Raw genomic sequence first — 13,298 nt, 5'->3', positions numbered from 1 at the left:
GTGGCTTGGCGCACTGCCGCGTGGCCAGTAAAGGTTGGGGGAGGGGTCTTCGCTCTTCTCTGTTCTGAAATTCTTTTCCTCTCTTTCTTTTTTGTTATTTTCCACTTCTTGTTTTTTTCTGAGTGTTCGTCTTTTTGTTGTTGTCAGTCTCTTGGGGAGATTAAGCATTGGAACTTGAACTCTCTTTTTGGTTGGGGAGAGCTGTGGCGTTTCCCTACTGCCCTGTCGCCATCTTGGTCCCCCCTCCATAAAATGTTTTATGCCTCTAAACAAATCTAGTCACTTTACCACAAAAAAGGGGAAAGAGACGCTTATCTCAATAGTCATGATGTCCAAGTGAGGGCTAAGTCCTTCGCTGCACTCCCGCGGGGACTGGCGTTGCATGGGGACTCCTCAACACACGGAGGGCCGGGCCTTCCTGCCCGAAGGTCACGGCAGGACCCTGGCCCCGAAGGTCATGGCAGGGCCGGGCCTTCCTGCCCCGAAGCTCTCCGGGGATTCTGAGATTCCACCCTGCCCACATGCTGGCAACTTAGCTTTCTGGGCTTTGACAGCAAATTCTGGAACCCTAGGCCGGCACAGAGCTCTTTGCCCTATACAGTCAGTAGCCAGTGTTCTCCATTGGTGCCTGGTGCCCAGAGAGCAAAGCACAGGACAGAGGGGACCACAGCTGAGCCCCTCTGTCAGGACGGCGTGAGCACGTGGCCGGCTGTCCTTGGAGTGGACAAGAGTGACGTCCAGGGGAAGAGCAGTCTGTCAGACAAGGCTGGCTGTCACTCAAACTTCACAACGCCAAGTATCACCCTTAGAAAACAGTCTGAAGCACCTGTGCCCTGCGGCCCTGAGCCTGTGGGAGACGGGCCCTCGGGGTGCCCACCCTCACACAGGCTGCTTCCCGGCCCTGCCCGTGCTTGCCCTCTCCTCCTCATCCCTCAAAGACTTCGTGTGAACCCAGGGAGGGACACATGCCTGCTGGACGGCTGTGCCTGCACCAGTATCTCGGTGGCAGCCAGATCTGAGGTGCAGAAGGAAGGGGGAGCGTGGGTGTGCCGGCAGAACATGGCTCTAGGAGAAGGGGGGAGGGCGGAGAGAGCACACAGGAGAAGGGGTGGGGTGAGCGCCCTGGGCCATGCAGACCCCAGTGAAGGGTGAGCAGACTCAAATCACCCCAGACCTGGCCAGGACCTTGGCCGCCTGAGGAAGCGGAGCCTCCCTAGCCTCAGAACAGATGAAGCCCAACGACGGCTCTCTGTGTGCCTCTCCTCTGCCACACAGTCCGTACATTACAGCCCGGCCCCATGGCTGCTGCTGGGGACAGAGGGGCCCGTGCCCCATGACAGGATGAGGGGGTGCCGCGGGGAGGCAGGACTGGCAGGTGTGCCCAGCCATCTGGGGCTGCAGTGGGCTGACCCCCGACCCACAGCAGGTTGCCCCCTGGGTCACTTGACGGCTCCATATCTGCTGCCGCTGAGACTGGCAAGGATACTGAGCTCTCCTCCCATTCTCACCATCTATGGTGGAGACAGACTGGATTTCTAAGAATAAGAGAACTCCAAGGAGAATCAGATGAGTGCGGCTGCCGAAGCCTCGTAAAGGGAGAACACGGGCCACTTCCTTCACCCCCGGCAGTGATGCACTATTCACACCCACTTTGCTCACCCCAGGAGTCCTGCAGCAGAGGTGGTCTAGAACAATCACCCAATAAATGCTTGGTTAATGGGTAATCAGCTACCAGAGCATCAACAACAAGACATATCTTCCCCTTCTGCTGTAGAAACCTCCGGAAAAGGGAAGCCACTTCCCCATCTCAGCTGCTGGCCTTCTCCAAGATGCCTGAGCCAACTAGCAGGACTGTTTCCCACGCAGCTGAGATCATGGAAAATTCCATACAAGTGATGAAACGTCAACCTTCATGGCCCACAGGTAAAAGCCCCGGACCCCAGCACCACACAGGCGAACACACAGAATCCCAGCACCACACAGGTGAGCACACTGAATCACACCACCACACAGGTGAGCACCCTGAATCACACCACCACACAGGTGAACACCTGAATCACACCACCACACAGGTGAACACCCTGAATCACACCACCACACAGGTGAACACACAGAATCCCAGCACCACACAGGTGAGCACCCTGAATCACACCACCACACAGGTAAACACCTAAATCACACCACCACACAGGTGAACACCCTGAATCACACCACCACACAGGTGAACACCCTGAATCACACCACCACACAGGTGAACACCTGAATCACACCACCACACAGGTGAACACCTGAATCACACCACCACACAGGTGAACACCCTGAATCACACCACCACACAGGTGAACACTCTGAATCACACCACCACACAGGTGAACACCTGAATCACACCACCACACAGGTGAACACCTGAATCACACCACCACACAGGTGAACACCCTGAATCACACCACCACACAGGTGAACACCTGAATCACACCACCACACAGGTAAACACCTAAATCACACCACCACACAGGTGAATACCTGAATCACACCACCACAGGACCCCACCACCACACAGGTGAACACCCTGAATCCCACCACCACACAGGTGAACACTCTGAATCACACCACCACACAGGTGAACACCTAAATCACACCACCACACAGGTGAACACCCTGAATCACACCTCCACACAGGTGAAAACCTGATCACACCACCACACAGGAGACTACCTGAATCACACCTCTATACAAGTGAACACCCGAATCCTACTACCACACAGGTGAACACCTAAATCACACCACCACACAGGTGAACACCCTGAATCACACCTCCACACAGATGAATACCCTGAATCACACCACCACACAGGTGAACACCTGAATCCCACCACCACACAGGTGAACACCTGAATCATACCACCACACAGGTGAACACCTGAATCACACCACCATACAGGTGAACACCCTGAATCACACCTCCACCAGGTGAAAACCTGAATCACACCACCTCACAGGTGAACAGCCTGAATCACACCACCACACAGGTGAGCAGCCTGAATCACACCTCCACACTGGTGAACACTCTGAATCATACCTCCACACAAGTGAACACCCGAATCCTACTACCACACAGCTGAACACCCTGAATCACACCTCCACACAGGTGAACACCTGAATCACACCTCCACACAAGTGAACACCTGAATCCCACTACCACACAGGTCAACACCTGAATCATACCACCACACAGGTGAGCACCTGGAATCACACCACCACACAGATGAACACCTGAATCACACCTCCACACAGGTGAACACCTGAATCACATCACCACACAGGTGAACACCTGAATCACACCACCACACAGGTCAACACCTGAATCACACCACCACACAGGTGAGTACCCTGAATCACACCACCACACAGGTGAGTACCCTGAATCACACCACCACACAGGTGAACACCCTGAATCACACCACCATACAGGTGAGTACCCTGAATCACACCACCACACAGGTGAACACTCTGAATCACACCACCACACAGGTGAACACCCTGAATCACACCTCCACACAGGTGAACACCCTGAATCACACCACCACACAGGTGAGCACCCTGAATCATACCTCCATACAGGTGAAAACCTGAATCACACCACCACACAGGTGAACACCCTGAATCACACCACCACACAGGTGAGTACCCTGAATCACACCACCACACAGGTGAACACCCTGAATCACACCACCACACAGGTGAACACCCTGAATCACACCTCCACCAGGTGAAAACCTGAATCACACCACCTCACAGGTGAACAGCCTGAATCACACCACCACACAGGTGAGCAGCCTGAATCACACCTCCACACTGGTGAACACTCTGAATCATACTTCCACACAAGTGAACACCCGAATCCTACTACCACACAGCTGAACACCCTGAATCACACCTCCACACAGGTGAACACCTGAATCACACCTCCACACAAGTGAACACCTGAATCCCACTACCACACAGGTCAACACCTGAATCATACCACCACACAGGTGAGCACCTGGAATCACACCACCACACAGATGAACACCTGAATCACACCTCCACACAGGTGAACACCTGAATCACATCACCACACAGGTGAACACCTGAATCACACCACCACACAGGTCAACACCTGAATCACACCACCACACAGGTGAGTACCCTGAATCACACCACCACACAGGTGAACACCCTGAATCACACCACCACACAGGTGAACACCCTGAATCACACCACCATACAGGTGAGTACCCTGAATCACACCACCACACAGGTGAACACCTGAATCACACCACCACACAGGTGAATACCCTGAATCACACCACCACACAGGTGAACACCTGATCACACCACCACACAGGTGAATACCCTGAATCACACCACCACACAGGTGAACATCTGAATCACACCACCACACAGGTGAATACCTGAATCACACCACCACACAGGTGAACATCTGAATCACACCACCACACAGGTGAATACCCTGAATCACACCACCACACAGGTGAACACCTAAATCACACCACCACACAGGTGAACACCTAAATCACACCACCACACAGGTGAATACCCTGAATCACACCACCACACAGGTGAATACCTGAATCACACCACCACACAGGTGAACATCTGAATCACACCACCATACAGGTGAACACCTAAATCACACCACCACACAGGTGAATACCCTGAATCACACCACCACACAGGTGAATACTTGAATCACACCACCACACAGGTGAACATCTGAATCACACCACCATACAGGTGAACACACAGGACCCCACCACCACACAGGTGAACACCTGAATCACACCTCCACACAGGTGAACACTCTGAATCACACCTCCACACAGGTGAACACCTGAATCACACCACCACACAGGTGAACATCTGAATCACACCACCATACAGGTGAACACCTAAATCACACCACCACACAGGTGAGTACCCTGAATCACACCTCCACACAGGTGAGTACCCTGAATCACACCACCACACAGGTGAGTACCCTGAATCACACCTCCACACAGGTGAACACTCTGAATCACACCTCCACACAGGTGAACACTCTGAATCACACCTCCACACAGGTGAACACCTGAATCACACCACCACACAGGTGAACACTCTGAATCACACCTCCACACAGGTGAACACTCTGAATCACACCTCCACACAGGTGAACACCTGATCACACCACCACACAGGAGAATACCTGAATCACACCACCACACAGGTGAACACCCTGAATCACACCACCACACAGGTGAACACTCTGAATCACACCACCACACAGGTGAACACTCTGAATCACACCTCCACACAGGTGAACACCTGAATCACACCACCACACAGGTGAACACCTGAACCACACCACCACACTGGTGAACACACAGGACCCCTCCATCACACAGGTGAACACCTGAACCACACCTCCACACAGGTGAACACTGAATCACACCTCCACACAGGTGAACACCTGAACCACACCACCACACTGGTGAACACACAGGACCCCTCCATCACACAGGTGAACACCTGGGACCTCACTACAAGGGTGAACACTGTATCCCAGTACAGTGGTACAGGATGTGGGTCCCTGCCTGTGCTTCTGTGGTACTAGCCCCTTTCCCGGGTGCAGGCTCCTAGGGACAAAGGGATAGTGTGTTTGGCCCAGGCCACAATATAGAGTCAGGATCTCACACTGTAGGGTGTTCTTAGGTTACTTCCATCATAAATATCACCAAATAATCTAGAGCATTTGGAATGTGAATAAAAGGGTCCGTTGACTTCCTGTCCATCGCTCTGTGGACAGGAAGTCACAGTCCCTGTCCATCAGCTCACAGAGAACCATGACTGCTGGATGTCAGCCCCTCCTTCTGGACGTTTCGGGGCATTTGCTCCATTGACTAACAGCTATGGTCACACAGCTACTTGGAAGGACACTGCTGTGTTCCGGCATATATGGGATGTATGTTCCTTTGTTAGCAGAATGTGAATTGTAGTTGAAGCTAGTGTTCCTCTGAGGGAACATTCTTTTTTAAGAGGCTTGTTTTGTTTCTCTTCTATTTGAAAATGGAATTTATTTCTTCCTGGGTCTTTTAGTGACTACTTCGATATCCCTTGTAATCTAGTTAATCAGAATTTTGTGGCATTGTCCTCAAAGACATATAAGCTGTCTTGGGTATCTGGTGACAATTACTTCTACTAAGTGGCTACAGAACAGTCTTATTTTGCTTTCTTGAGTAACACAAATGTGGATAACACTGGTAAATCAAAGTTAGAGTTGCGGGAAAGAGGACCAAAGGATGAATAAAAGAGGAATATGAAGGGGTTTTTGTCTGTGTGTGAATACTCTTAGCAACCCCGACCAAGCAGAGTTTGGGGTGCTGGTTGCCATGCTAGCAGTGTCTTAGGAAGGACCACGTCACTGTGGGAGAAGGACAGCTCACTGAACAGGGGTGAAGGGGGCAGGAATGCCCCGTGGGACACTGGTGGCTGGCTGGCTTGTCTCCCTGAGACTCAGACCTGCTAGCGTGCCATTCTGAAAGAGCACAGGCCAAAACAGAGCAGCACCTCCACATCCCTAGTAACCAGGGAGCTCAGGGGATCAACGCAGGAGAGGCAGGGTCTCCCCATGGGTGAGGGGATCCCCGGGAAACCACCCAGAGCCTGAGCCTGCCTTTATTATTAGGTAGATCAGTCTCGGCAACTGGGGAGTTTATGGTCTGTTATTTGTTGCTCAGATGTTTTATCAGAGGAGCTCCTGAGCGTGATTGCCAATCTGTCTGGCTGCTTACCTTACATGCTGCCACCAACGTGTCCCAACACCTGCCTGGCGAACAAGTACCGGCTTATCACGGGTGCCTGCAACAACAGGTATGCGACACACACGGAGATGGCCTGCCCTGGAGACCCAGTGCCATCCTCCTCACACACACACCGAGACGCCCTGCAGACCCAGTGCCCTCCTCCTCACACACACCGAGACGCCCTGCAGACCCAGTGCCCTCCTCCTCACACACACCGAGATGCCCTGCAGACCCAGTGCCCTCCTGCTCCTCACACACACCGAGACGCCCTGCAGACCCAGTGCCCTCCTCCTCACACACACACACACACACCGAGACGCCCTGCAGACCCAGTGCCCTCCTCTTCCTCACACACACACACACCGAGACGCCCTGCAGACCCAGTGCCCTCCTCCTCACACACACCGAGACGCCCTGCAGACCCAGTGCCCTCCTCCTCACACACACCGAGACGCCCTGCAGGCCCAGTGCCCTCCTCCTCCTCACACACACACCGAGACGCCCTGCAGACCCAGTGCCCTCCTCCTCACACACACCGAGACGCCCTGCAGACCCAGTGCCCTCCTCCTCACACACACCGAGACGCCCTGCAGACCCAGTGCCCTCCTCACACACACCGAGACGCCCTGCAGACCCAGTGCCCTCCTCCTCACACACACCGAGACGCCCTGCAGACCCAGTGCCCTCCTCCTCACACACACACACCGAGACGCCCTGCAGACCCAGTGCCCTCCTCCTCACACACACACCGAGATGCCCTGCAGACCCAGTGCCCTCCTCCTCCTCACACACACACCAAGATGCCCTGCAGACCCAGTGCCCTCCTCCTCACACACACACACCGAGACGCCCTGCAGACCCAGTGCCCTCCTCCTCCTCACACACACTGAGACGCCCTGCAGACCCAGTGCCCTCCTCACACACACACACACCGAGAGGCCCTGCAGACCCAGTGCCCTCCTCCTCACACACACCGAGACACCCTGCAGACCCAGTGCCCTCCTCCTCACACACACACACCGAGACGCCCTGCAGACCCAGTGCCCTCCTCCTCACACACACACACACCGAGACGCCCTGCAGACCCAGTGCCCTCCTCCCGTTACGGCAGCCTGCCGGACACTGCACCAGCCCGAGAGGCAGGAACTTCACTCGCCCCTGGTCCTAGCCCCTGGTGAATGCACGCATGGCTCCATTGCTCTCCTGATGGGTGGACCCACGTATTCAGACTCAGTCCTTGAATTATCCATCCGACCTCCCCGTCAACCTTTCCCCTGGACCCCAGGAATGAGCGCTCTTCCACCCGCCTGAGGCAAGGAGAAATATTCCTCCCAGCACCCATGCCACGGCCTCCGGCCTGGCCCCCAGACATCCCTCCTGGGAGCTCTGGCCACGCTGCCTGTCCATCATCCTGTCACTGTCCCTGCCCTCCATTCCCTCCTCCACGGGGCTGGCGTGTACACTCATTCGCTACCACTCCTTGGCCCAGAGCATAGTATGTGAGACTCTACACCGAGGGAAAGCATGGGGAAAACCGTCTCTTTCTTGTTCACCTGGGTTTGCTTCACTGTAACTGCAAACGTCTAGAAGAGCTTGTCTAGACTATTCTAGAGCTGTTCTAGACTGAGGGGCCAGCAGCCTCCCTCGCTCTCCTCTCGGACAGGCCGGTTAGCAGCCTGTTCCAGCCCACGGCAAATCCTCCTCCTGGTACATTCGGAAGCTGGCTGTGATTACATCCTTTAGCCGAATGGTAACTGGAATTATATGTCAACTTCCAAAATTCCATGTTTCAAAATGATGTATTTAAAATGTTCTTTTCTGCTAGTACTGTTTTGCTGCATTGCAGAGCACAGGTCAGTTACGTGCAGCTGACTCCAGGGCTGTTCTCCACTGGACTGAGATTTTCTCAGCTGCCTGAGCAAACTCACATAAAGTTACTTAATGCACAGAGGAAAGAGAAAACTTTTTACAGCTGCCATTGGCTTCTTGTTTGTATGCAGTAATTGCAACTCTGTTCTAACTTCCTACAGTGGGGCCACTGCTTCCCACAGAGCCCCTAGATCTTAAGAGTGTGGTGCATGCTGAGCTTGCCTTCCTAAAGCATTGACGTCTCTGAATATAACTCTTACGTGTCACAAGTACCACCTAAAATGTCCTGTGGAGGAGGCATTGCGGGAGCACAGTCAGACCAGACTCAGGAGACATTGCGGGAGCACAGTCAGACCAGACTCAGGAGGATGCGGGAGCACAGTCAGACCAGACTCAGGAGGATGCGGGAGCACAGTCAGACCAGACTCAGGAGGATGCGGGAGCACAGTCAGACCAGACTCAGGAGGATGCGGGAGCACAGTCAGACCAGACTCAGGAGGATGCGGGAGCACAGTCAGACCAGACTCAGGAGGATGCGGGAGCACAGTCAGACCAGACTCAGGAGGATGCGGGAGCACAGTCAGACCAGACTCAGGAGGATGCGGGAGCACAGTCAGACCAGACTCAGGAGGATGCGGGAGCACAGTCAGACCAGACTCAGGAGGATGCGGGAGCACAGTCAGACCAGACTCAGGAGGATGCGGGAGCACAGTCAGACCAGACTCAGGAGGATGCGGGAGCACAGTCAGACCCAGACTCAGGAGGATGGGGGAGCACAGTCAGACCCAGACTCAGGAGGATGCGGGAGCACAGTCAGACCAGACTCAGGAGGATGCGGGAGCACAGTCAGACCCAGACTCAGGAGGATGCGGGAGCACAGTCAGACCCAGACTCAGGAGGATGCGGGAGCACAGTCAGACCAGACTCAGGAGGATGCGGGAGCACAGTCAGACCAGACTCAGGAGGATGCGGGAGCACAGTCAGACCAGACTCAGGAGGATGCGGGAGCACAGTCAGACCCAGACTCAGGAGGATGCGGGAGCATAGTCAGACCAGACTCAGGAGGATGCGGGAGCACAGTCAGACCAGACTCAGGAGGATGGGGGAGCACAGTCAGACCCAGACTCAGGAGGATGGGGGAGCACAGTCAGACCAGACTCAGGAGGATGGGGGAGCACAGTCAGACCCAGACTCAGGAGGATGCGGGAGCACAGTCAGACCAGACTCAGGAGGATGCGGGAGCACAGTCAGACCCAGACTCAGGAGGATGTGGGAGCACAGTCAGACCAGACTCAGGAGGATGCGGGAGCACAGTCAGACCAGACTCAGGAGGATGCGGGAGCACAGTCAGACCAGACTCAGGAGGATGCGGGAGCACAGTCAGACCAGACTCAGGAGGATGCGGGAGCACAGTCAGACCCAGACTCAGGAGGATGCGGGAGCACAGTCAGACCCAGACTCAGGAGGATGCGGGAGCACAGTCAGACCAGACTCAGGAGGATGCGGGAGCACAGTCAGACCCAGACTCAGGAGGATGCGGGAGCACAGTCAGACCCAGACTCAGGAGGATGAGGGGACACAGTCAGACCAGACTCAGGAGGATGCAGGAGCACAGTCAGACCAGACTCAGGAGGATGCGGGAGCACAGTCAGACCAGACTCAGGAGGATGGGGGAGCACAGTCAGACCCAGACTCAGGAGGATGCGGGAGCACAGTCAGACCAGACTCAGGAGGATGGGGGAGCACAGTCAGACCCAGACTCAGGAGGATGCGGGAGCACAGTCAGACCCAAACTCAGGAGGATGGGGGAGCACAGTCAGACCAGACTCAGGAGGATGGGGGAGCACAGTCAGACCAGACTCAGGAGGATGCGGGAGCACAGTCAGACCAGACTCAGGAGGATGCGGGACACAGTCAGACCAGACTCAGGAGGATGCGGGAGCCCAGTCAGACCCAGACTCAGGAGGATGCGGGAGCACAGTCAGACCAGACTCAGGAGGATGCGGGAGCACAGTCAGACCCAGACTCAGGAGGATGGGGGGACACAGTCAGACCCAGACTCAGGAGGATGCAGGAGCCCAGTCAGACCCAGACTCAGGAGGATGCGGGAGCCCAGTCAGACCCAGACTCAGGAGGATGCGGGAGCACAGTCAGACCCAGACTCAGGAGGATGCGGGAGCACAGTCAGACCCAGACTCAGGAGGATGCGGGAGCACAGTCAGACCCAGACTCAGGAGGATGAGGGAGCACAGTCAGACCAGACTCAGGAGGATGCGGGAGCACAGTCAGACCAAGACTCAGGAGGATGGGGGAGCACAGTCAGACCAGACTCAGGAGGATGCGGGAGCACAGTCAGACCCAGACTCAGGAGGATGGGGGAGCACAGTCAGACCAAGACTCAGGAGACATTGCGGGAGCACAGTCAGACCCAGACTCAGGAGACATTGCGGGAGCACAGTCAGACCCAGACTCAGGAGACATTGCGGGAGCACAGTCAGACCAGACTCAGGAGGATGCGGGAGCACAGTCAGACCCAGACTCAGGAGGATGGGGGAGCACAGTCAGACCAGACTCAGGAGGATGGGGGGAGCACAGTCAGACCCAGACTCAGGAGGATGCGGGAGCACAGTCAGACCCAGACTAAGGAGGATGCGGGAGCACAGTCAGACCCAGACTCAGGAGGATGGGGGGAGCACAGTCAGACCAGACTCAGGAGGATGCGGGAGCACAGTCAGACCAGACTCAGGAGGATGCGGGAGCACAGTCAGACCCAGACTCAGGAGGATGGGGGAGCACAGTCAGACCCAGACTCAGGAGGATGCGGGAGCACAGTCAGACCAGACTCAGGAGGATGGGGGACACAGTCAGACCAGACTCAGGAGGATGAGGGAGCACAGTCAGACCAGACTCAGGAGGATGGGGGAGCACAGTCAGACCCAGACTCAGGAGGATGCGGGAGCACAGTCAGACCAGACTCAGGAGGATGGGGGAGCACAGTCAGACCCAGACTCAGGAGACATTGCGGGAGCACAGTCAGACCCAGACTCAGGAGACATTGCGGGAGCACAGTCAGACCCAGACTCAGGAGACATTGCGGGAGCACAGTCAGACCCAGACTCAGGAGGATGCGGGAGCACAGTCAGACCAGACTCAGGAGGATGCGGGAGCACAGTCAGACCAGACTCAGGAGGATGCGGGAGCACAGTCAGACCAGACTCAGGAGGATGCGGGAGCACAGTCAGACCAGACTCAGGAGGATGGGGGAACACAGTCAGACCCAGACTCAGGAGGATGCGGGAGCACAGTCAGACCCAGACTCAGGAGGATGCGGGAGCACAGTCAGACCAGACTCAGGAGGATGGGGGAGCACAGTCAGACCCAGACTCAGGAGGATGGGGGAGCACAGTCAGACCAAGACTCAGGAGGATGGGGGAGCACAGTCAGACCAGACTCAGGAGGATGCGGGAGCACAGTCAGACCCAGACTCAGGAGGATGCGGGAGCACAGTCAGACCCAGACTCAGGAGACATTGCGGGAGCACAGTCAGACCCAGACTCAGGAGACATTGCGGGAGCACAGTCAGACCCAGACTCAGGAGACATTGCGGGAGCACAGTCAGACCAGACTCAGGAGGATGCGGGAGCACAGTCAGACCCAGACTCAGGAGGATGCGGGAGCACAGTCAGACCCAGACTCAGGAGGATGCGGGAGCACAGTCAGACCCAGACTCAGGAGGATGCGGGAGCACAGTCAGACCAGACTCAGGAGGATGCGGGAGCACAGTCAGACCCAGACTCAGGAGGATGCGGGAGCACAGTCAGACCCAGACTCAGGAGGATGGGGGAGCACAGTCAGACCAGACTCAGGAGGATGGGGGAGCACAGTCAGACCCAGACTCAGGAGGATGGGGGAGCACAGTCAGACCAGACTCAGGAGGATGGGGGGACACAGTCAGACCCAGACTCAGGAGGATGCGGGAGCACAGTCAGACCCAGACTCAGGAGGATGCGGGAGCACTGTCAGACCCAGACTCAGGAGACATTGCGGGAGCACAGTCAGACCCAGACTCAGGAGACATTGCGGGAGCACAGTCAGACCCAGACTCAGGAGACATTGCGGGAGCACAGTCAGACCCAGACTCAGGAGGATGCGGGAGCACAGTCAGACCAGACTCAGGAGGATGCGGGAGCACAGTCAGACCAGACTCAGGAGGATGCGGGAGCACAGTCAGACCCAGACTCAGGAGGATGGGGGAGCACAGTCAGACCAGACTCAGGAGGATGCGGGAGCACAGTCAGACCCAGACTCAGGAGGATGCGGGAGCACAGTCAAACCAGACTCAGGAGGATGGGGGGAGCACAATCAGACCAGACTCAGGAGGATGCGGGAGCACAGTCAGACCAGACTCAGGAGGATGCGGGAGCACAGTCAGACCCAGACTCAGGAGGATGGGGGGAGCACAGTCAGACCAGACTCAGGAGGATGCGGGAGCACAGTCAGACCAGACTCAGGAGGATGGGGGAGCACAGTCAGACCCAGACTCAGGAGGATGTGGGAGCACAGTCAGACCAGACTCAGGAGGAT

At 56.0% G+C, this 13,298-nt stretch overlaps 1 protein-coding gene across 1 annotated transcript in view; it reads left to right on the top strand.

Annotated features, from left to right (window-relative positions):
* Tpo (thyroid peroxidase) overlaps window positions 1-13,298 on the top strand; it is a 51,005-nt gene that overhangs the window by 16,384 nt on the left and 21,323 nt on the right. Inside the window, exons 3-4 of the mRNA XM_070014667.1 lie at window positions 1,775-1,923; window positions 6,780-6,912. Coding sequence (XP_069870768.1) covers window positions 1,775-1,923; window positions 6,780-6,912 — 282 coding nt within the window. The remainder of the gene's footprint in view (window positions 1-1,774; window positions 1,924-6,779; window positions 6,913-13,298) is intronic.

The sequence above is a fragment of the Dipodomys merriami genome, unplaced genomic scaffold (assembly GCF_024711535.1).
Source record: "Dipodomys merriami isolate MVZ:Mamm:240054 unplaced genomic scaffold, mDipMer1.0.p SCAF_99, whole genome shotgun sequence".
NCBI classification, from domain to species: domain Eukaryota; kingdom Metazoa; phylum Chordata; class Mammalia; order Rodentia; family Heteromyidae; genus Dipodomys; species Dipodomys merriami.
Note: the sequence above shows the minus strand (reverse complement) of the source record. Positions and strands in the feature narration are given on the sequence as shown.